Source organism: Arachis ipaensis, chromosome B10, assembly GCF_059453495.1.
Source record: "Arachis ipaensis isolate K30076 ecotype BB chromosome B10, ASM5945349v1, whole genome shotgun sequence".
In the NCBI taxonomy this organism is placed as follows: domain Eukaryota; kingdom Viridiplantae; phylum Streptophyta; class Magnoliopsida; order Fabales; family Fabaceae; genus Arachis; species Arachis ipaensis.
The window spans coordinates 133990324-134012999 of record NC_142435.1 but is presented as its reverse complement, the minus strand read 5'-3'; the positions used below and the strand labels follow the sequence as shown (position 1 = coordinate 134012999).

The 22676-nt window shown below is 36.3% G+C and overlaps 3 protein-coding genes across 3 annotated transcripts; 1 reads left to right on the top strand and 2 right to left on the bottom strand.

Annotated features, from left to right (window-relative positions):
• Nucleotides 1-325: 325 nt before the first annotated feature.
• Nucleotides 326-5606, top strand: LOC107623745 (transducin family protein / WD-40 repeat family protein). The gene is made up of 12 exons (XM_088483462.1): nt 326-1061; nt 1294-2405; nt 2536-2712; nt 2886-2999; nt 3186-3290; nt 3608-3742; nt 3848-3903; nt 4000-4099; nt 4274-4390; nt 4501-4627; nt 4736-4866; nt 4961-5606. Exons 1-12 carry the CDS (start codon nt 782-784, stop codon nt 5366-5368), a joined length of 2862 nt encoding a protein of 953 aa, XP_088339588.1. The 5' UTR covers nt 326-781; the 3' UTR covers nt 5369-5606.
• Nucleotides 5607-9432: 3826 nt separating this feature from the next.
• LOC107623926 (uncharacterized) lies at nt 9433-12501 on the bottom strand. Its single transcript, XM_016326329.3, has 5 exons — nt 12160-12501; nt 11990-12060; nt 10784-10887; nt 10004-10061; nt 9433-9927 (listed from the first exon to the last, which is right to left on the bottom strand). Exons 1-5 carry the CDS (start codon nt 12253-12255, stop codon nt 9819-9821), a joined length of 438 nt encoding a protein of 145 aa, XP_016181815.1. The 5' UTR covers nt 12256-12501; the 3' UTR covers nt 9433-9818.
• A 6705-nt stretch (nt 12502-19206) lies between these two features.
• On the bottom strand, nt 19207-22587 carry LOC107624176 (Pentatricopeptide repeat (PPR) superfamily protein). Its single transcript, XM_016326653.3, has one exon. The coding sequence runs from the start codon at nt 22488-22490 to the stop codon at nt 19632-19634; it is 2859 nt and encodes a 952-aa protein (XP_016182139.1). The 5' UTR covers nt 22491-22587; the 3' UTR covers nt 19207-19631.
• Nucleotides 22588-22676: the final 89 nt, after the last annotated feature.

Sequence of the window (22676 nt, the reverse complement as noted above, 5' to 3'; positions counted from 1 at the left end):
TTAAAAAAAAATACAAATAAATATAACAAGGCAAAAAATTATTCATTATTACTCACAAATAAATATAACAACGCAATATAAATATTCATCAGAGTTATACTTTAAAAAATATTAAACAAAAAAATATTCATTCATAAAAAAGATTTTTTTAAGGACTTTGAATGCCAATGTATAAAGTATAAACTACAAATAAAGAATGTAGGGCTACAAATCATGCTTGCTTGCCTTAATTATAAGAGACCCATTTGCTATTACAAAATATTTTCATTATTTTGGGTCATAATATAAACACACATAAATACTGTTTGGCTATAATACTAACCACAAGTTAAGAATTTTATCAATGGATTTTTAAAGAACCACAAAATTCTTTCTCCCCCATGGACAAATCCATGAATACGTTCATGCTTCAATGAAAGTTTGAATCAGCGGTGTTGAGAGGCTGAGGATGCAAGGCGTAGAATTCTGGTTTGCCTGTAGCCGAAGCATTATTTTCAACAAAGTTAGTATCCACTGTAAAATTAGTAATTTTTAAGGGTTAATGTGAAACATGTGAATAATTCTAGGGCTAATATGCAAAAACAAGAAATTAGAGTTAGTCCCGCTGTAAAATTATTTTGGATTTTGCATCCGTCCCGCCAATTCTTGAAAACACAAACCCCATATTGGCGCCAAGAAAAGAAAGCCCTTCCCCCATTTCAGATTTATTCATTATTACTCTCTTCATTCCCATTCTACAAAACCCAGAACTTAAAAAATCATAACATAACCCGAAGCCGCCATGAAGATCCGGTCGGTGAAGCTAAGGGAGGCTCACGCCAACAAGGGCGGCCGCCCTTCCTTCTGCTCCGTACTGTGGGACCAGCAGGCTCGCCACCTTGTCACCGCTGCCTCCTCCGACATCTGCGTCGCCCTCCACGACCCCCTCCTTCCCTCCTCCACTCCCCTCAGGACCCTCCGCCACCACCGTGACGGTGTCACCGCCCTCGCTCTTAGCCCCAATTCCACTTGCCTCGCTTCCGGATCCATCGATCATTCCGTCAAGCTCTACAAATTTCCCGGTATTTTCTATCAATCTTCACTTCTTGAAGTTGGATCTGATGCAATAATTTACTTTATTGGGAAGTTCAAGTGATAAATTGATGTTTTTCTTTAGTTTTTTTATCTTTATACGTAAAGTTTCCTCAATTCCTGAGTATGTTGTTTACTTTTCCAATTCATTGGGAAAATTTTGTCACAATTTCTAGGTTTCAATTAGATTTGTTTGGGATTGACCTATTGATACATTTTCAGCTGGAGAGTTCGAGACTAATATCACCAGGTTTACTCTTCCAATTCGTTCCTTAGCATTCAACAAATCTGGGAGCATGTTGGCAGCTGCTGGTGACGACGAAGGAATCAAGCTCATAAACACAATTGATGGAACCATAGCTAGAGTCCTCAAAGGCCACAAAGGTTCTGTTACTGGCTTAGCTTTTGACCCCAATGGCGAGTACTTAGCATCCTTGGACTCGTCTGGAACCGTTATTTTCTGGGAGCTTCACTCTGGGAGAATCCTTCATAACCTCAAAAACATTGCTCCTGATAACGGTTTAGATGTTTCGACTATGAATGTTCTCAGCTGGAGCCCTGATGGTGAGATGTTGGCTGTTCCAGGGTTGCGAAATGATGTGGTGATATATGATAGGGACACTGCTGAAAAGTTGTTTTCTTTGAGAGGGGATCACGCACAACCTATTTGTTACTTGGGTTGGTCGCCCAATGGAAAATACATGGCTACATCTAGTTTAGACAAGCAGGTTCTTATATGGGATGTTGATAGGAAGCAAGATATTGATAGACAAAAATTTGATGAGAGGATATGTTGCATGGCTTGGAAGCCAATTGGGAATGCCTTGGCTGTTATTGATGTTATGGGGAAGTATGGTATCTGGGAATCTGTTATCCCTTCATCTATGAAGTCTCCAACTGAAGATATACCTGAGAGCAAGAAAAGTAACGGGCTTCTTTTCTTTGAAGAGGATGATGAAGAAGTAAATAGTGCAGGTGGAAGCTTGAGTGATCTTGGTGAAAATAGTAATGGTGAGTCTGAGCCACCTAGCAGGAAAAGATTGCGAAAACAGACATTGAGTGAGGAGAATTTGGATATTGATGATATTGGTGGTGATGAGATTGATTTGTTTCCCAAGGTTGAATCTCATAAGAAACGAAACCGCTCTCAAAAGGAAAAATTGGATGATGTGAGTGTGGGTTATAGAAGCACAGTTGCTACATCTAAATCAAAGATGCAGGAGGCATTTCAACCGGGATCCACTCCTGTGCAGCCGGGAAAGAGGCGCTTCTTGTGCTACAACATGCTTGGAAGCGTAACCACTGTTGAACATGATGGATACTCCCATATTGAGGTAATGCACTTGAACTACAGACTTATAATTTAAGCTCAAAGTTTCAGCCTAAATTCCCACAATCTCCATGTGCATTCTTTGTGTTGATCATTTCTTCAAGCAATTTCAATAAGTTGGAATCTTGTTACAGATTGATTTTCATGATACTGGAAGTGCTCCACGAATTCCATCAATGACTGATCATTTTGGATTTACCATGGCTGCTTTGAATGAGAGTGGAAGCGTCTTTGCAAATCCTTGCAAGGGGGAGAACAACATGAGTACTCTCATGTATCGCCCATTTAGTAGCTGGGCAAATAATAGTGAGGTTAGATTATAGGCTTAATTAGTTAAAATCTGCAAGTTTACAGAAGATATTTGATTTACAAGAAGTGTGATTTAAACATCTCTCAACTCTAATAGTGTGTTTGTGTTAAAATTCTGTATGATATGAAAGTCTACTATATGCTCACTTTGTTTTAAATAATATAAATTGCACAGTGGTCCATGCGCTTTGAAGGGGAAGAAGTGAAGGTGGTTGCACTTGGTGATGCTTGGGTGGCTGCAGTAACTAGTTTTAACTATCTTCGCATCTTTACTGAGGGTGGTTTGCAGGTTTGTCACACATTCCTAGATAATTTAAATTCTTTTTCATGTTCAATAACTGAAGACTGGAGGCATGATACGCACTTAATGCAAAAGGAATTATGGGTTTAAAAGGGTAGACAAATAACAAAGACATCATAGTTGTTGGTAGTTACGCTCCAGCATTTGCTTAGTTTTGAAACGTTTTCACTGCAGAGGCATATTATTTCAATAGATGGGCCAGTGGTTACTGCATCAGGTTTCAGGGATAAGCTTGCAGTTGTTACCCATGCCTCTGCTTGCCTTCCCTCCAATGATCAGGTTGGTTTATTCTTCATGGTAGTTCTGTAAAGTGTTGCTTAAATTTATAATAGCATACTGTTACCAAGGTTATCAAACTGTCAATTAGCTTGTAAAATCCTATGTGCTTACCAGTTCAGGTCCCCGAATTGAGTTTACAAGTTTGCCTAAGCTCCACAAGTTTAGGTGAATTCTCAAGTTTGATAGCGTTGCCCATAGCTCTTCATTATGCTTTATCTATTCAGTATTTTGAAGAGACTGTCTTGGTGGCAGAGCATAGAACATAAAAACTTAACTAACTCTTTACAACAAAATAATATATATTGTCAAACATGCAGGTGCTAGAATTGAGAGTATTTAATCTACTTCAGGGGACTCAGCTTCTTCGGGGTCGATTGCCAATAACTCCTGGTTCTTCTCTAAGTTGGTTTGGGTTTAGTGAAGAAGGCCAATTGAGTTCCTATGATTCCAAGGTACTGGTTTTCGTTAGAAACAAATGGTAATATTTGATACTGTTTCTCTTTGCTTATGAAAGCATCTTGTTATAATAGCTCTGATTTGTTAAGTTTCTGATGTAGGGTGTGCTAAGATTATACACAAGCCAATTTGGTGGTAGCTGGCTCCCGCTCTTCAGGTTCAACATTTGTTTTATTAATTACATATACATGTTTAATATGTTTTTATGCATGACATTTGGTGATTGATTAATCTTGTAAATATTTCAATGCAGTGCTGCTAAGGAGAAGATTGATGAAAACTATTGGGTTGTGGGGTTGAATACAAGCAAGTTATATTGTGTAACGTGCAAAAAGCCTGAAACCTTCCCACAGGTATGAGTATGGCAGCTTGATGTATTCTGTGTCTGAGTAAATCTTGTATGAGCACAATCCTAAGAATTTATTCGTAGATACTCTACAAAAATGTGTGTCTACACAAGAATATCTCCACTTTTTTTTTTTTGTGTAAATGACTAAATGGCCATTGGATTTTGACCTGCTTTTCAGGTGTTGCCAAAGCCAATCTTCAATGTACTAAATCTTTCATTTCCTCTTGCTTCCTCTGATTTGGGATCTGAAGCCCTTGAAAATGAGTTCATATTGAACAACATGCATCTGTTTGAGGTTTGTACTTATACCCTTTTTGATTTTAATGGTCATTATTCTTAGCCTTTTGTATTTGTTTCTTTATCAGTGCTTTTCAGTAGCTGAAATAGTAAATATGTAACCTGCAGATTCAGAAAAGAATAGAAGACATGGCTAGTGCTGGCTTGGATACTAGTTCACTTGATGATGAAGCCTTCAATTATGAAGCAGCACAAGATAGATGTATCCTTAGGCTTATAGCATCCTGCTGTTATGGTGAGTTCTTGTAACATCATCCTTGTGTTGCCATATCTGTGGCTGTCTCTCTCAAACCTGAACAGTAAAATTGAAAAAGTAGTCATCTCATGTATTTGGATGTTTCAGGTGATAAACTTGTGCGTGCGACTGAACTTGTAAAGCTTTTGACACTAGAAAAATCAATGAATGGCGCAATAAAACTTGTCACTGCTCTGAAGCTTCCAAACTTGGCTGAGAGGTTCAGCAGCATATTGGAGGTAAGCCTTCCTGTACTCTAACAACATACAGTGGAAAAGGACAATCAATATACTATGTCATCTTTACGCTGTGGTTCCTGCATTTTTTAAACAGGAAAGGCTACTCAATGAGATGAAGAACACTACAGAAACAAAACCCTTTGAAAACCATGTTGCACCCGTCACAGCTGATGCTTCCTTTAGCAGAAGCAAGATGCCAATTCAAACTGAAGCTTCCAAAACAGTAACTATGTCATTATCACCACCAGGATTATCTGCTCCATCATTCACCAAGACAGACAAAACACAAGTAGCAAATACACGTGAAAAAACAATGTTAAAGGAAACTGTGAAGGCAAAGCATGTAGAAGATGAAACAAGTAACAAAGCAGTGAAAGTGGATGCTCCTTCTCGTTCTCATTCACATGACCAATCTATAAAGCAGTCAAATAACAAGTCAGAGGCCAGTTTGGTGAAACCAACTCGGCCTTCTAATCCATTTTTGAAGTCTTCTGTTAAGTAGAGAAATTCATCTTTTACTTTAATGAATGATAAACAATGAAGAGGGTTCAGGTAGTTTATGGTTGACAAAGTTATTACAAAAGCATAAAGTGGCAGAGAAGATTTAAGATCCTGTGTACATTACGCTGAAATCTTATTGTAATTATTGTTTGAATTCATAATTCTTTAGGACTCTTAGATTGCATGCATAGCCTCGTTCAGCACCTGGAATATAGTTACATACATATTCAAGTTGAAAGCATTTATATCCTCTTTTTCTTTTTTTGAAACTAGGGTGTTCAGTAGATTTGCCCGGTGGCAGTGGAACAAGATCCCAAGTACCAGTAGAATGTAAGGCAGACATCTCCTCAATCATAGCCTGGCGCCACCCTGGATGTGAAAGAGCTTCTGCTGTTGTTTTGGGTATAGAAACAGAAGACAAAGAGGAGGTAAAAGCATAGTGCGAAGATGATAAACGATGGTAACTGAGAAAATTATAAATAGGATTAGGATTACGGGTGGAACGAGTACCTTGTCTGAGAGCAATAGGAGGACTACTGCTAACTCCCGAAGAAGGATCCAAGGACGGTTCAGCCACGGGTTCAGGAGATGAGTTATCTTGGACTGCAGGCCGTGGGCGGCGATGATAAACTTGGAGAGGCTTTGTGGGAATAGGAGGCCCATCTAAGTAAGGAACAGGAAGCACCTCCGTAATGGAAGGTGAAGTGATGTCGGGTGCAGAGAAAAAATGGGTATTCTCAAGAAAAGTGACATCGGCAGACACGAAGAAACGATTAAGAGCTGGAGAATAACAACGATAACCCTTTTGAAATCGAGTGTACCCTAAGAAAACACATTTGATAGAGCGAGCAGTTAACTTGTCTTTGCCTGGGGTAAGATCATGGATGAAACAAGTACAACCAAAGACTCGTAGTGGAAGAGAAAAAATGTGCTCATGAGGAAATAAAATGGAATGAGGAACTTGATTTTGCAAAACAGAAGAAGGCATACGATTAATTAAATAACATGCAGTCAGAACAGCCTCACCCCAAAATTTAAGGGGAACATGAGTATGGAGAAGAGTGCGAGCAGTTTCAATCAAGTGACGATGTTTACGCTCAGCCACACCATTCTGTTGAGGGGTATGAGGACAAGATGACTGATGTAGAATGACTTTGGAGGACAAGTAAGACGAAAAGGGTGCTGAAAAATACTCACGAGCATTATCACTTCGTAAAATTTTAATTGAAGTTTTGAATTGGTTTTGAATTTCAGAACAGAAAGACTTGAAATGTACAAATAATTCAGATCTGTCCTTCATTAAATATAGCCAAGTGCAACGAGAAAAGTCATCAATAAAGGTGACAAAATAACGAAAACCTGAATGAGAAGTAACTCGACTAGGTCCCCATACATCAGAATGAATAACAGAAAAGGGAGACGCAGCCCGTGTATTGACACGACTTGAAAAAGAACTACGAACATGTTTACCTAAATGACAAGTTTGACACTCTAAGGTAGTAAGACGAGATAAACTCGGGACCATAGCTTGTAACTTCGAGAGGCTGGTATGTCCCAGGCGACAATGGACCACGTCCGGAGACTCAACAGCAGCAACAGAAGACACAGTAGTAGTGGGTAAGGCAAGCCGATACAGTCCTTGAGACTCACATCCTGTACCAATCGTCTGTCCCGTCCCTCGATCCTGCACAATGACGGAGTCAGCAAAAAAGGTAACAGAACAATTGAGAGAACGAGTAAGTTGGCTAATAGAAATCAAATTGAAAGGACAATTGGGCATGTAAAGAACATATTTCAAAGGTATTGTAGGAAGAGGAGTAGCTTGACCTATTCCCTTAGCACCAATTTTAGAACCATCAGCCAAAGTGATAGAAGGAAGAAATGCAGGGTGTTCAAGTTTAGAGAGGACAGAAGAAGTACCAGAAATGTGATCAGAAGCACCTGAGTCAAGGACCCATGGTCCAAGAGAAGAGGAATGAGAGATACAAGCAACAGAATTACCAGAGTGGGCCACCGAAGCAACGGGAGTAGATGCCTGCTTTGAAGCTTGGTACTTGAGAAACTCATCATAATCATTGCCAGAGACAAATATCCCTTGTGGTTGTGCGGCGGAGTGAACGTCAGATGGCTCATTAGTTTGGACAACATTAGCTACCTTAGTAGGACGACCATGGAGAGCATAACATTTATCCTGAGTATGACCAATCCTATGGCAATGGGTACAACTAGGGCGAGTACGATTACCACGACCATTACCACGACCCCCACGGCCGCCGCGAGTGGGCACTTGAAAGGACACTTGAGAAGAAGATTGGGATGCCAATGCAGTTTGGTCGAAAGTATGGGTCTCAAGAGAGGGGCCGGATTGCAAGAGTCATGCAAATACGTCTTGAAGGGAAGGAACGGGTGAGGTGCCCAATATTTGTTGCCGAAGAGATTCAAGTTCAGCTGGCAACCCAAGTAACGTAAGTACCAAAAACAGCTTTCCCTGTTGAGCATGATGTTCATCAGCATTAGACACATAGGGAAGGAGAGTCGAAAACTCTTCCTTGACAGCTTCCACAGCCCCAACATAAGATTCCATATCAGTTCCTTGAAGCTGTAAACTACACAGCTTCTTAGCAACATGGTAAAGTCTTGCAATGTCATTAGTGTATAAAGCTTTAGCACGATCCCACACCTTTTTACAAGTTTTGTAAGCCCGAAACATAGTCAGCTTTGGTGGATCAATGGTCTGCCACATAAGGTTACATAGCTGGGCATCAATCTTCTTCCAAGTGGTTTTGTCAGCGGCGCGAACATCATCAACAGATTTAGTAAGGTGGTCTTCATAGCCTTGGCCCATGAACCAAAGTTCTACAGAATCAGCCCAAGAAAGGTAATTTTTGGCACCCATCAATTTTTCAGAGGTCATTGTAGCGGTTCTAGAAACGACAGTTGTTAGAACAGCCGGTTTACCACCATTGGAGTTGGTGTCGGGGATTACCTCAGAAGACATGATGGCAAACACTCAGAAACGGCCGGAAAACACCTGCAGAAGGGAAACGAGGGCCGGAAAAAGCCTAGGCAGCGGAGAAATTTTGGGGACAGGCCGAAAAAACAATTTCTGACGAAGAGACACAGCTGATAGTGTCAGCTGGTGGGAAAAGGGAACACGGCTGAGAGATTGCAGCCGAAAAAGAAGAAAAAAAAAATAGAAACCAGAGCCGGGTCGGAACCCGCTCTGATACCAACTTGAAATATACGAATGGAGTGAGACAAGGATTGTGTTTTGGATGAATTCCCTTGAGAGAATTATCTCCCAGCGTCAATATATATATATACATAGGTACAGAAATAAAATCCCTTAATACTAGGAGATATGATAGAATCAGATCCCTTAATACTAGGAGATAGAATCAGATCCCTTAATACTAGGAGATCCAACAGAATTAGATATCTAAAGATGGAAACTATATCAAAACAGATCTAATCTGATATTCAACAACCGTCAAAACTAATAATCATCCAAGGATAAAGCTCCATTTTAGGTCAGAGTGGTGGCCACAAGGTTTTTCTTTTCATGCTCAATGTTGTGATTTGAAAGATTACCATTTTGTTTAGGAACTACTAGACAGCTGTAACTCCTTCCAAATTCCAATTCTTGATAAGAGAGATCTCTTTTATTGAGATAGCTTCTTGTCAAGTTGATGTTTTTATGAGATCTGAAAGTTCCAGACATTGAGAAACCAATATCACGCTACATATGCACTATATAGACATTTAATTGCTAATTTAAAGATGAAACTGCCTAAACTAGTTATAGGTAAAGATGCTAATTAAATTAAAAACTAGTTAAGCACAAACTAATCCTTATTCTTTATCTCTATTAGGACAAAATATTGTCTTGCCAATTTTCTAAACTTATTGAATTAAACTGAGACAATTATCTAACCGAACTACTTGAGTAATTAATCGGTATACTTCTTTCATAAAACAAAATACAGCTTCAAACTTTAGCTTCAAACCATACCCATAATAAGTGGCCAGAGTCAAAATAGCACATTTTAGAAAGTCAACTGAGTCTTCAGACAATAAGGCTCCTTATGTTAGGAACTGACTTATCTTTTTCTTTTAACTGAGATAGGAACATCATATAATAATAAACATAACAAAGACAAATTAATAGTGAATAAAAATGCAACATTGAAAAAAAAGAAAAAAGAAAAAAGGGCTTATTTACTTTGATCAGTATATTGAATCATATGAATGGTAGTAGCCCTTTACACATAATTATAACGTCACAAAAACCATGGCCCAGAAACCTTGTTATGGGCATGGAAATTGATGGTTTTGAGGCCATAACCATCTTTTCAGGGTCACAAGATCCATAACTTTCCTTTTCACGATGCCTTGATTTGCATGATGTTCACTGTGACAGCATATTCCTTGTCATGCTTCTGCATCAAAATTCAATTCTTCTTCGGCAAGTGCTTCCCATTCGGGATGGTAGTAGATCCATTGCTGCTTTGCTCTTCAACACCTACAACAGGATCCGTATATGACCGGAAACAAGGCAACCTAAACAAACATTTCATTAGCAAAGATCAATTTCTTGAACATTGAACATGTTCTGGTGCATAGCACATGCTTTTACCTGCTTGACTTTATAATTTCATCCCCTATTGTTATTTGCTCATCAAATATGTTGTTCCCTGCAAACAAATATATTTACTATCACCTGAAACTGGATTATTGCGCAAGTTATGGCTTATATTTCAGCATATAAAATAATAAAAGCCTTATGAAGCAAATTTGGCTAGAAATGAAGCACAAAGTCTTGTCTTGTTTTTGCTTTTACCCTACCTTAAGATGAAAATGATCATACGATAACATAAACTTGGTTGGACCTTGTATAGATTATCAGTTCAAATATGAATTAAGGAACGATAAGATATTCTGATTCCTGTATAACATTACAACATGCTGCTGTTTTCATACAATACTACAGTGTTTCATCTAGTTAGTCTAGTAAGACATCAATAATACTTGTAATTTCTTTTTTTACTTTCACTACTTTATATTCATCACAACATTATAGACAAAAACAAAAACTCTCTTAAGTTTCTTTCTTTCTTTTTTTTTTTTTTCAAGACAAATTATCTACTTAACTACAGGTAATTAGGAATAAGCATATATACAGACGAAGTTGAGATTATGCACTGCTGGATCATATTCAAATACAGGTTACTTATGAAGTGATGGTAAAATAAAACCACAACTTAAAACAATAGAAATTATATGAACTGCTTCAAAATACTCAGCAGCACAAATGCACAATGGATTCTGAATGGTTAAATATTATGAATCTGTCATGCTAGTCAGTAATCTAGAAGGGAAAGCAAGTATCTCATGTTGCACAAAAAGAGAGTGATACCTCCAAATACTGTTTTCCCAGAGAAGTACTTTGCCATCAAACGACGAGTGTATTCGGCATCATATTTTCTGAACCTTTCAATGCACTCTGTGCTGTCCAAATGACTGAAAATGAGGAATAGAACACATTATCTTCATCTGAACAAAGATCTTGCAATAAACAAAAGAGGGCCTTTCAAAGCTCTATGACTGCTAAAATATAAGGGACATATTTTGAGGGCCTTCTATGCCCCAAACAAATAAAGGGTGATGCAGAATCAACTCTGACAATATAAGTAGCACATTGGCAAAATTGATCTCTTTTAGATAACTTCATACGGAAGGAGTTTTTGTAATCTTAGAGATCGGGCAAAGTACTAGCTCTGTAACTGAATAGATGTATGCAATCTTATCCCTACAACTAGAGAGATTGTCTCTAGGATAGAAAGCTATAACCCACGACCCAAGGCAACAAGCCAACAACCTAACCTGTCGCACTAAGGCTCACCCTCTATCTTCCAAGATAAACCATGTGAAATTTAGCCCAGCATGTTTTCTAGTGTTGTGCATAGCTAGCTAGGTATTTCCAAAAAAGTCGACGTCACCACATAAAATAACTAAAAGTCAACATACTCATGCTCTATATTTCATCCCTGAGGGGAACTTAATTATTTAGCACAATAGCTCCTTGGACCAGACCAACTTCAAATACAGGCCATGGCAACCCCAAGCTCGGTCGCTCCCATTGTGCTAGGAAAGATCTTCCTCAAGCATATTGGAGAATCCACTTTCCCACCAACCTATCAGCCCTAAGCTTAAGGCAAGAAGCCGGGAACATAGTTCTCATCATTATAAGTCCTGTTTCCCTTGTGTTAAAGAGACACAGATCCATCCATCCATCCATTAATTCTCTTATTTATTAGGTTGGGGAGCATACTATCTTTGATTTGAGGTGAGGCATGCACATCATCTACCTCAAAGAATTACATGCTAACAAATGCAAAGAATAACAGCAAACTTCAATATTCAATGTTGTCAATGATGATAAACACACACAGTCACTATGCTAAACAAGAAGCTCCTTGGACATTCCAACAGCTTTATAACATTTTTTTTAATTTTTCTTTTAAAAGAAAATTCACACTCCAATCCCCCCCGCCCAAAATAAATAATAAATAAAACTATCTACAAAGCAATTCAAGAGTAGTGGGTTAAAAAAAGAACATACTCAAGTTCATCAGGCAAGTCAAGTTTTTTCTCTTCAGTATGAGAAACCCCATTGTTTGTGGCAGATTCCACCTTCAATTCACCAACCCAAAACCCTCAGATACTTATGGAAGAAATAATATGGAAGAGGCACGTGCATGGGACATGCGTAAAAAAGAAGCGGAGACTGACCTGGTTGCTCTTCGGAGAGTGAGGGTTGGAGTTACCGGAATCGGCGGCGGAAGGAGGCGTGCGTCTACCTGGGGAAGCTGAAGCTACGCTTGCCATTCCTCCTCCTCCTTCTGCTGCTTCTAATTTTTTTTGGGGGTTAATTAATTTTGTTCCTTATTTTCGCTTTGGATAATTTGCAAGCTTCTCCCCTTTGTGTTGAGTGTTTGACCCAATAAAATAAGACCTGATCTTTCAATTATTGAGTTCCCACTTTATTCAAAATAATGTTGAAATTCCATACAAATTATTAGTGGCGGTATATATGTCTGCTCTCTATGGTCGAATAAAGTCTTAGTCTAACATAGGATTCACCTGCTATTTTTTTCATATAAGAGTGTTTTCATTTTTAGTACTATAAAGTGAACTTGTTGCCATAAAAAGTTAACATGATTTATTTTTATTGTTTTTCAATTTTAATAAAATATAAAATAGTTAAAAAATTAATATATCATTTTATATTTCTTTTATATGTATATATTTAAGAATTTAATTTCAATACACCATTAGTATAAAATAATTTTGGGTAAAGTACCAAAAATATACTCGAATAATTTTTTCGTTGATAAAAATGTACCCGAATTTTACTATCGACAAAAATGCGCTCAAATAATTTATAAACGCACCAAAAATATCTAATATTAAACATATATTTCTCAAAAAATACCTTAGAGATTGAATTTTAATGCGATTCTTTACAAGCATGATTAGAAAAATGAGATATTATTATTCTTAAAATTTGATGATTTTTCGCTAAGTATATATGTTTTTGTGATTTTTTAAAAGTATTATTGGTTGTTGACAAAAAAAAATATACTTAGCAAAAAATACCAAATTTTAAGCATAAAAATATCTCCTTTTTTTTAACCATGCTTGCAAAAACTATATGAAAATTCAATATCTAAAGTATTTTTTGAGAATATATATTTAATGTTAGGCATTTTTGTTGCGTTTTTAAATTATTTGAGGGCATTTTTGTTGATAAAAAAATTTGAGTGCATTTTTTGTGGTTTACCCAATAATTTTACATATGCTATCAATTACGTTTTACCATGTAAGAAAAAATATATAGTTAAAAGGAATTAAATTTAAATTTTTTAAATAATTATTTTAAATATTTTATTTACGAATATAGATAATTTAGGCATAATTTATTTTTTTGTGTTCTGTTATTTATCTCATTTATTGTGTGAACGATTTGATTATGAATATATCTCGTTTATATTGTAAACGATTACACTGTAAACGAGATAAGACACAGAATTCAAACACGTAAGACGGGTGCACCCGTGATACGTGAAAAGTTACATGCTAAACTATCTCGTTCACAGTGTAAAAAAATCGAGCACAGTGTAAACATGATATGACCACAACTAAATTATTTACATTGTAAAAGAGATAGATGACGAAAAATTCAGATAAGCTATATAAGGAGCTGCAGGTGTTAGCATTCCTCATAAAACATATCAATTCTTCTTCTCCATTCTTTTAATAAGTTTAGTAAAAATATCTATTGGTGAATATATCTTTATGAGTGTATATCCTAATTATCACATAAGAAAAGTAATGATAAGGTTATATTTGAGTGTGATAATCATATCTTTTTGCATAGTCGTCGTTGAGATTCTCTGTCTAAGTTAAAGAGCCTAATCTTGACGAGCATGGATGCTAATGGGACAAAGGAGGTTGGAAAAGTTGGATATAGGTTGTTAGCACCGATGAAAAATAGAGTATTTTAATTTTGTATTTTTTTTCCTTGATGGTAATGAACATGTGCGGCTAGTATTTGATGTCCACGAGAGAATCATGTCCCAATAAGTGATGAAGCTTTCTGCAGAGATTAGTGATGTAGGAGATAGTGGTTCTGGGCATTTGAATTTTGTCCAAGATAACCCACCTCTTGCACCATGCCCTCTGCATTGCGCTAGTCTAGTGGATAACATAGACGTGGATATTGATAAGTCGGATGAAGAATACATTGCGGACAATAATGAAATTAGTTCTACTGAGGATGAGGAGAAATTTGTACCTGTAGGTGGATCAGTTCGATACCTTCTACCTGTCCCACAATCAGTTCCGGAGTTATCAATTATAGCTAGCCATTATCGCACGCTGAATCTTTGACATGATGCATGTGATAACTTTGTTTTCCAATATGGGAGGGGGAGGGGGATGATTACAACACAGATGACGGTGTGGAGTTTCGCATTGGTCATAGATTCAAGAGCAGAGAGGCCGTCATGTTAAGTGAAGAATTATAACATTCGGAGGAGTGCCAAGTATAGGTTTATGGAGTCTGATCGAGTAAGGTATCATGTTCATTGTAGACAATTTGCAAACGGATATCCTTGGAGTCTGCGGGTTGCATTACGACATAATCTTAGATATTTGTAAGCCAAATCTTGATGTCTCAAATAAATTTATTGTTGTTTATCATGATGATTGTCGAATAACATATAACAATCCCATTTTAATCCCATAGGGAGGTGCATAAGTTTCGAGGATGATAAATTCATATTTTACGATTATTTTTGTCTTGAAAAGAGTGAATTTTATCAACTTATCTTGCATTTATTCATTGAAATTGTATGCTTTTGTGAATTTATCCATAATTATGCTTAATTGTTAAAAACATGATTTTTATGCTTCAAATTGTCAAATTTAATTTACTTTTATGTTTTATCCCATTCGATGCCTTGATATGTTTGTTTGAGTGATTCAAGGGTTAGAAGACAATGATGGCTTGGAAGGATGAAGGAAAAACATGCAAAAATAGAGAATTCATGAAAAAAATAAAGATTGAATATTTTTTAAGTTGTGCATACGCATGGCTTGTGCGTACGCATCTCTTCCAATTCGTGCATACGTATGGCTTGTGCGTACGCACGACTCACAGTACGTGACTCACTTAAGTTAACACATGGATCGTGATTTCAGGTCCAATTTTGGCCCAATGCAACTCATTTCTGAAGGATTTGAAGCATGGACTAAGAGGGATCAACCAAGTAGTGTAGCAAGTAGTCTTAGTTTAGGTTTTATTATGATTTAGGTGATTCTAAAGAGAGGAGCTCCAAGTTCTCTCTAGAATTCTAGGATTTTTAGGGTTTTTAGTTTAATTTTCCTCTAATTTTAGATTTTGATATTGTTTTAGTTTAATTTTCTTTATATTTTCTTACTCTATTATCTTAATTTACTTAGTCTTTCTTGTTAGTTATTTTTGCTATTTTTAGTTTATGAACAATTGTTAAATTCTCATTTTCATTTAATACAATTTGATATTTTATGTTTGATTGTTGTTTAATTGAGTTGTTATTATTACTTTCTTTCATTTTGTAGTTATAGACTTTACTAATTCTTACAATTTAAGATCTTTTTCTTTTACACTTTCTAAGTATTTGATGAAATGTCTCACCTAGTTATAAAATAGAATTTTGCATTCTTGGCTTGGGATTGAAGACTTGGGTGACATTGAGTCATTGATGTCTAATATTGATTGGTGATATAGGATTGTTAATTAATTTTATTTCCACTAATGCTAGTCTTTCACTAAGCCTAATTAGTGAGTTGGTTAGAATTTGTGAATTAAGATCAATTATGCCTATTTGACTTTCTCCCGATGATTAGAGGTTGACTAAGTGGGATTAACTTTTCATAATCGCCATGTTTGTGGTCAATGACAAGGATAGTGATCCTTGACTTTTAACCCTTGCCAAAATCCTTTTTGCTTGAATTTCTTTTCCTTTGTTTTAATTGCTCTTAGTTTAATTTCTCTTATCATTTAGATATTGCTTACATTTAAATTTTTTGCTATTTATATTTCTTACTATTTACATTTCTTATTACTTGTGATCAATTCCCTCTCTCGTAGCCAATGATATGTACACCCGACTGTATTTTCGTAGAAGAATAACTCGGAATTAAACTCACGGTTATTGATTTGAATTTATGACATTTTTATTAAATTTTGATAGGGTTATTTGCCGGTTTAGAACTATATCTACAACAAATCTTGAGTTTTATAACCTTGTGAATTTTTAAACCGACATCTAGCCCTCATCAGAGGATCACACATTTGTCTAGCTCCACTATATCTCAAGACCACCGACAGTTAGACAACAACCTCATTTACAGTGTCATCATGCTCCTCATACAGTCCAACTCATCTGTATCTATTCCTATCTTACAAAGTGCAGTTAAGTAGAATTATCACTTTAAATAACATTATATAAATAACTTAATTCATTTACTATGAAATAAAAGAAAACTTTTTAACCTCTTCAAGCTCAATTGATCTAACCAAAGACACTAGCGAAAAAGTCTCCCGTCAAAATGGTCTTTATTCTTATGGGTCATACTTATCAACCTACCACCATGTACAACAATAACAAGTTATATATAACTCTATGCAAAAATAATATTAACTACTAAGAACGACGATGTGAGAAGCTAATAAATGTATATTTCACGGCCAATGAAAAGGTCGGTATCTGCTTGTCAGGTGGACACTATGCCAAAAAACGATGGTATATCTACGCAACCATAACGGATCCCCAAGACCAACTGCGATACTGATCAAAGTCGGCCAACAAGAAAAGTCAAAGGAGGCTTAGCACTGAGAAGCTCTTCTACTCAATTCTACGTCGGGTGCTAGTATCATATCTAAAAGTCTCTCAAAGATTCACCCACTGGCTCTCTATTGGTACGTAATCCAAGGTGGTACGCCACATCCTGCGGGATGATTGTTCACTCACCCAAAAATAGGTGGAAAGGATAGGTCTTCAAACACTAATGCTCTACGAATGCAGAAATCAGGGTATTGTCAAAACCAGCCTCCCTCAAATAAGGAAGAATGGTATCCAATAGTACAAGCCTACAAGAATGTGGCTAACTCGCCTAGGAAGTAGGAGACGAGACCTCTATTAAAATAAAAAAATAAATTAATCAATGACATTTAAAAATTGATTTTTTTATATGGTAAATTTACCATGACATTTATAAAATTTAATAATAAATTTAATTTTTTAAATTTTAAAATTTATTAATAGTAAATTTAATTTCTAAAAATAGGTAAAAACAAGTACAAAACTAAACTATAAAATAAAATTTCACCCTAAAATTAATTCCTAAATTCACCCTAACATACATATTAAAATAAAATTTATTAAAAAATTATTTTAAATTTATTAAATTCATTATCATATATTTATTTTCTAAATAAAACTTAAAAAAAATATTTTTTTTACAAAATTCTAATATTCAATAAAACAAATTCCTAAAAATAGGTAGCAACAACTACCAAAAACTAAACTAGCATCTAACCAAAATTATATTCTTAACACAACAGCTATTCTAATCATACATTTTATAATAAAACCAATCTCACTACCCTAAATATATGCTTCTTCGTTAAAGGAACAAAAGAACAACACTAACCTCGAAGTCGATCGCTCCGGTCAGTGACGAACCCAGAAAATTTATATTATGGAAAAAAAATATATATATTACTATCAAGATATATTAATCCAAATTTAAAAAAAAATGCACATTAATTATTTGAATAAAAAAATAAAAAATTACATATAATAAAATAGAATAAAAGATATTTTTTAAATATTTTTTTATTATTATTTCTATAAATAAAAAATATATTTTAAATTAGTAAATTGATCAATTAACTTTAGAAATTTATATGCAACATAATTACATATAATAAAATAGAACAAAAGATAAACAAATAAATAATAAGGATCACTAAATTGAAAATTAAATAAAATATATAAATGTATGAAAAGAATGAAAAATTAGATTAATACCTAAACTATAAATGTTTAAATTAAAATTTGTAATTGAAAATATCAAAAAGAGAAACAATGAAATTAAAAGATACATAGAGTCATAGAGAGTTATATAAAAAAATAGAGCATTTAAAATTTACCTTTTGATGAAGAGAAGATGACCACTAGAAAAGGAATAGAAAAAGAAGGTTGAAACTAATAAGAGGATTTAAGAGAATAAAGGAGTGATGAAGGCTGAAATTTGATGATGGAAAAAGATTAAATTTAATTAGGTTAATTAATAGTTAAAATGATAGAAAAAAAAGTAAATTTAGAACTTTAAATAATTAGACTAAGTTTATTTATAATGGGATCATTTAAAATTTAAAATAGAGGCATATTATATATGTATATTTAAAAAAAAAAAAAAGTGGGGGCAAGTGCCCCTCATGCTACTACATGGGTCCGTCCCTGACTCCAGTGATATGTCATATCATGTTCAGCCTATTGATATCATTTGAACGTGCATCTGCGCGTGCCATAGTGTCCAACTAACTCAAATATCTCAAGAAAAAGTGAAAAAGTAGGGAAAATGACAAATAATCCGTACTCTGAACGGGTTATATATATAGGTCCCGTTGGAGCATATCTCGTTTACTGATTTGATTATTAACATATTTTATTTACAATGTACACGAGATATGTTTCGTGTCTTAACACATGTGCACACATAATACGTTAATAGATGTATGTGTTTTATCTCGTTTATGGTGTAAAACGATATAAAAGAGATACATTATAAACGAGATAAGTAAGGTGAATTGTGTCCAAATTATCTATACCCGCAAATTAAACATTTAAAATGTTATTTTAAAAAAAATTATCTAATTTTACCAATAATACTTTTTTATAAATTATGTATGATAAAAAATATTTTAAAAAAAATTATACATTATTAAACCTTTCTCATATCTGTATCTCCATTATGTACAGAGTACATATATAAATCTGGTAACCGGTAACCCTTTTTGGTGTTTACAATATCAAAATGCATAAGAGCCCCATTTTCTTGGTTAAACAGTTATATAGCTTGTGACGGTGACTCTTCTGTTTTACTTTGTTATTTTGTTGTGACCAAAACTTTATACCCTTGATGCATTCATCTCATCTGAAATTCTTCCCCTTCCTTTCTTTTTGAAAATTTATAGGTAGTAAGGTAAAAATAATGAATCATTAATGAAGTAATGGCTCATCTTTTTTTATATTATATGGACATAACTTAAACGTCACTTTCTCAACAGAGACTTCGCATAAATAAGTTTATGGCTACATCTGTGGCTAAGAAGCTGATATTAATAGAAATCTATACTTGACATGGTGGAGTGGAATTTTCAATTGAGATGATCAATTCCCAACTTAGAAGAGTACCTCAACAAGAGAAAATGGAGGCCAAAGCTCGATCAACACTCTTCTCCAAAGATTCCCCTTAAATGCCAAAGATTTGGAGAGGATAGGGGCTAACTTAAAAATAAGAACTTCAGTAGTTGTACAGTGTATAGATGTGGAATATATACAGAATCAGCACCAAGAAATCCAGTCATATTTTCTGCAGTTCTTCACTCAACCAAATTAATGACTTAAAAACCCAATTTAGGCCTTCAACTACCAATAATCTCCACAGGAACAAAGTCCACTTTTAAAATGATGAAAGCGCTTATTGTCCCTAACAATAATCTCCCTTTCAACAACCTTGGATACCAATTTTATTGCATTGTGACAATCTACACAAATGCGAAGATTTTTACAAACCCTCAGCGTTGTACCTTCAGCTGTATGTAACAAACCAAATGAAATTGCTAGCTTCTCACTATGGCTCTTAAGAATTTTAATCTTTTCCTCTTCTTCTAGTTCATGAAGCACACAACTTGTGTCGGGTTTATATCCAATTTTGCTTATTTTTTTCTCCAATTTAACCCAAGTCTTTTGAACTTGTTTTGATTCTAAAAAGCCTCCATCACCAACAAGAAATCTATAAACCTTTCCTCCGATTTCAATCCAACTGCAGCCTGCATCTTTCTGAAGGCCAATCTCCTTCATCTTCCGCCGCACCTGTCTCATGTCGTCCCATTTTCCTAGCCCAGCATATAAGTTCGATAGCAGTACATAATTCTCAACTTTTTCTGGCCCCAACTCTAATAACTTTTTGGAAGCTTTCTCCCCTATATCCAAATCACGATAATTCCTACAGGAACTAAGTAATGAACTCCATATCCCCGAATCTGGTTCATATGGCAGCTCATTTACAAGTTTTAGAGCTTCACTGAGTTGTCCTGCCCGACCAAGCATATCCACCACACATGAATAATGCTCTAATTTTGGCTTTATGCCATGCAAAGTCTGCATCTGATCAAGATATTTTAACCCTTCTGTCACCAAGCCAGTATGGTTACAGGCCATCAGAACTCCCATAAATGTATAAGAATCTGGTCTGCAGCCCGATCTTTGCATTAGTTCAAAAAGTTCTAATGCCTTCAATCCATTCCCATTAACTCCATGTCCTGCAATTATAACATTCCAAGATGCTTCATCTTTCTCAATTATCCTCTCAAAAATGTTTTGAGATTGTTCCATGCATCCACATTTTGCATACATGTCTATCAGTGAGCAAGTTACAAAGGTATCCTCTGTAAGATGAGCTTTCAGTGCAAAGGAATGAACTTCTTTTCCCAGCCGCAAGGCTGAAACTTGTGAACAAGCATCCATAACACCCATTAAGGCAATCTCTTGAGTGTGAGTTCCACTTGAAAGCATTTGCCGGAATGTATCAAGGGCCTCACAAGGAAGTCCATTCTGTGAAAAGCCAGTAATCATTGTATTCCAGCACACTGAACTTTTGTTTTCCATCTTATCGAAAAGGAGTTTTGCTGGCAACATTTCTCCACAGTTAATATAAAGCGACAGCAACGATATCCCAATAAACTCATCTGATTCTAAACCATTTCGCAACATGAAACTATGAATCTCCTTGCCAGAGCGTAGGAGTTTGAGTTGGGCACAAGCGAGTAGAATGGCTCCAATTGTAAACCAATCAGGATCCAACCCAGAAGCCGTCATCACAAGGTACAAGTCTAAAGCCTTTTCAGGAAATCCATTTTGCGCAAGGGCACCAATCAATGCATTCCAAGAGCTCACAGTTTTCCCCGCCATTCCATTAAACACACGCTCAGCACAATCCATTGAACCACACTTTGGGTACGCAGCAACAAAAGCATTGGCTACTAATTCATCATTCTGAAGCCCACGCCTAAGGGCATAACCGTGAATCTCTTTCAAGCTTAACAAGTGAATCTTTTCTAAACAAGCTGGCAGAACATTCAACACTGTCACCTCGTTTACCAATATTTTCTCTTCCATTGTCATCTTCCGTAGCAGCTCAAATGTTCCGCGAGAATCACCAGCCTTGGAGTACCCTCTAATCATAGAATTCCAAGACACAACATTCTTGTCACTGATCAAATCAAACACAACTCGCGCCTCACACAAGTAACCACATTTCGAATACATATCCATAAGTGAATTACTAACCTTCAAGTCACCACAAAGCCCCAGTTTCAAAGCCAAACCATGAAGCAGCATCCCCAATTTCACTTCACCCATTGCAGCAACCACAGGAACCATTGTGACCACACTAACAACATCAGGTACCGAACCTTCATCACCACCATCATTCAACAAAAGCCCCTTAAACAGACCACAAATCTCATCAAAAAGCCCGTTCTCCGAGCACACAAGCATAATTGAGTTCCAGGAAACCAAGTTTCTCCGAGGCATTTTCTCAAACACCTTGAACGCACTCTCAACAAACCCACACTTCCCATACATAGCAATAAGCGCATTCCCCACAAACGAATCAGAGCACAGTCCCAGCTTCAACGCAAGCGCGTGAAGCGCTTCCCCGAGTTCCACCTCGGTGAGCCCGGCGCAGGCCTTGACAGCACATGGCAGCGTGAAATTGTCCGGCAGAAGCCCTGCGACGGAGATCAATTCAACGAAGAGCAAAATGGCGTCACGGTAGAGCGCGTTGCGCGCGTAACCGCTGAGAAGCGCGTTGTAGAGGAATAGGTCTTTCTTGTTGGGAAAATTCTGGAACACTGAACGTGATTCGGAGGGTGAGGCGCATGCGGCGTACATGGTGATTAAGCGGGTAGTGAGAACGACGTCGTTGCGGAGCTGAGGGGACGTGGAGATGAGTGAATGAAGGGTCCGGCCAAGTTGGATGTTTTTGTGGAGAATGCATTGCTGGAGCAGCGCTGTAATGGATTGTGACGTTGAAACGGCGTCGTTGGAGTTGAAGTGGAGAGAGGTCACGGCGTCGTTAAAGTTGCCGGCGAGGCGGAGATTGTGGTTTCGGTGGATTGAGGGAGTGAGGGATGATTTTGGGATTTGAGTGGATGAGTCAAGAATGCGGCGGTTATGGAGGTGATGGGATGAGAGTGGCAGTTGTGGCGCCAAACAACCCATTGTTAACAACGGTCAACAGGAAAGGATAGGCTTCGGTTTCAGTCGTTACTCGTTACGCGCTTGCATTCTGACAACATAATCATAAAGAAAACAAAAATGCAAAAATTCGTGTTTACATTAAATTCATCTGGTGAATCAAAATTTATATTAAAATATAAAATATATACTAAAAAAATTAAATTATAT

Bases quoted from the DNA above. Each gene is read 5' to 3' on its own strand.
- LOC107623745 (XM_088483462.1), top strand. From the start codon at position 782: ATGAAGATCCGGTCGGTGAAGCTAAGGGAGGCTCACGCCAACAAGGGC. The intron at 3,291-3,607 runs GTTGGTTTATTC...TCAAACATGCAG, and splicing joins GCCTTCCCTCCAATGATCAG to GTGCTAGAATTGAGAGTATT. The intron at 3,904-3,999 runs GTTCAACATTTG...ATTTCAATGCAG, and splicing joins AGCTGGCTCCCGCTCTTCAG to TGCTGCTAAGGAGAAGATTG.
- LOC107623926 (XM_016326329.3), bottom strand. From the start codon at position 12,255: ATGGCAAGCGTAGCTTCAGCTTCCCCAGGTAGACGCACGCCTCCTTCC. The intron at 12,061-12,159 runs GTCAGTCTCCGC...GGTGAATTGAAG, and splicing joins ACTCTCCGAAGAGCAACCAG to GTGGAATCTGCCACAAACAA. The intron at 9,928-10,003 runs GTAAAAGCATGT...ATGTTTGTTTAG, and splicing joins GAAATTATAAAGTCAAGCAG to GTTGCCTTGTTTCCGGTCAT.
- LOC107624176 (XM_016326653.3), bottom strand. From the start codon at position 22,490: ATGGGTTGTTTGGCGCCACAACTGCCACTCTCATCCCATCACCTCCAT.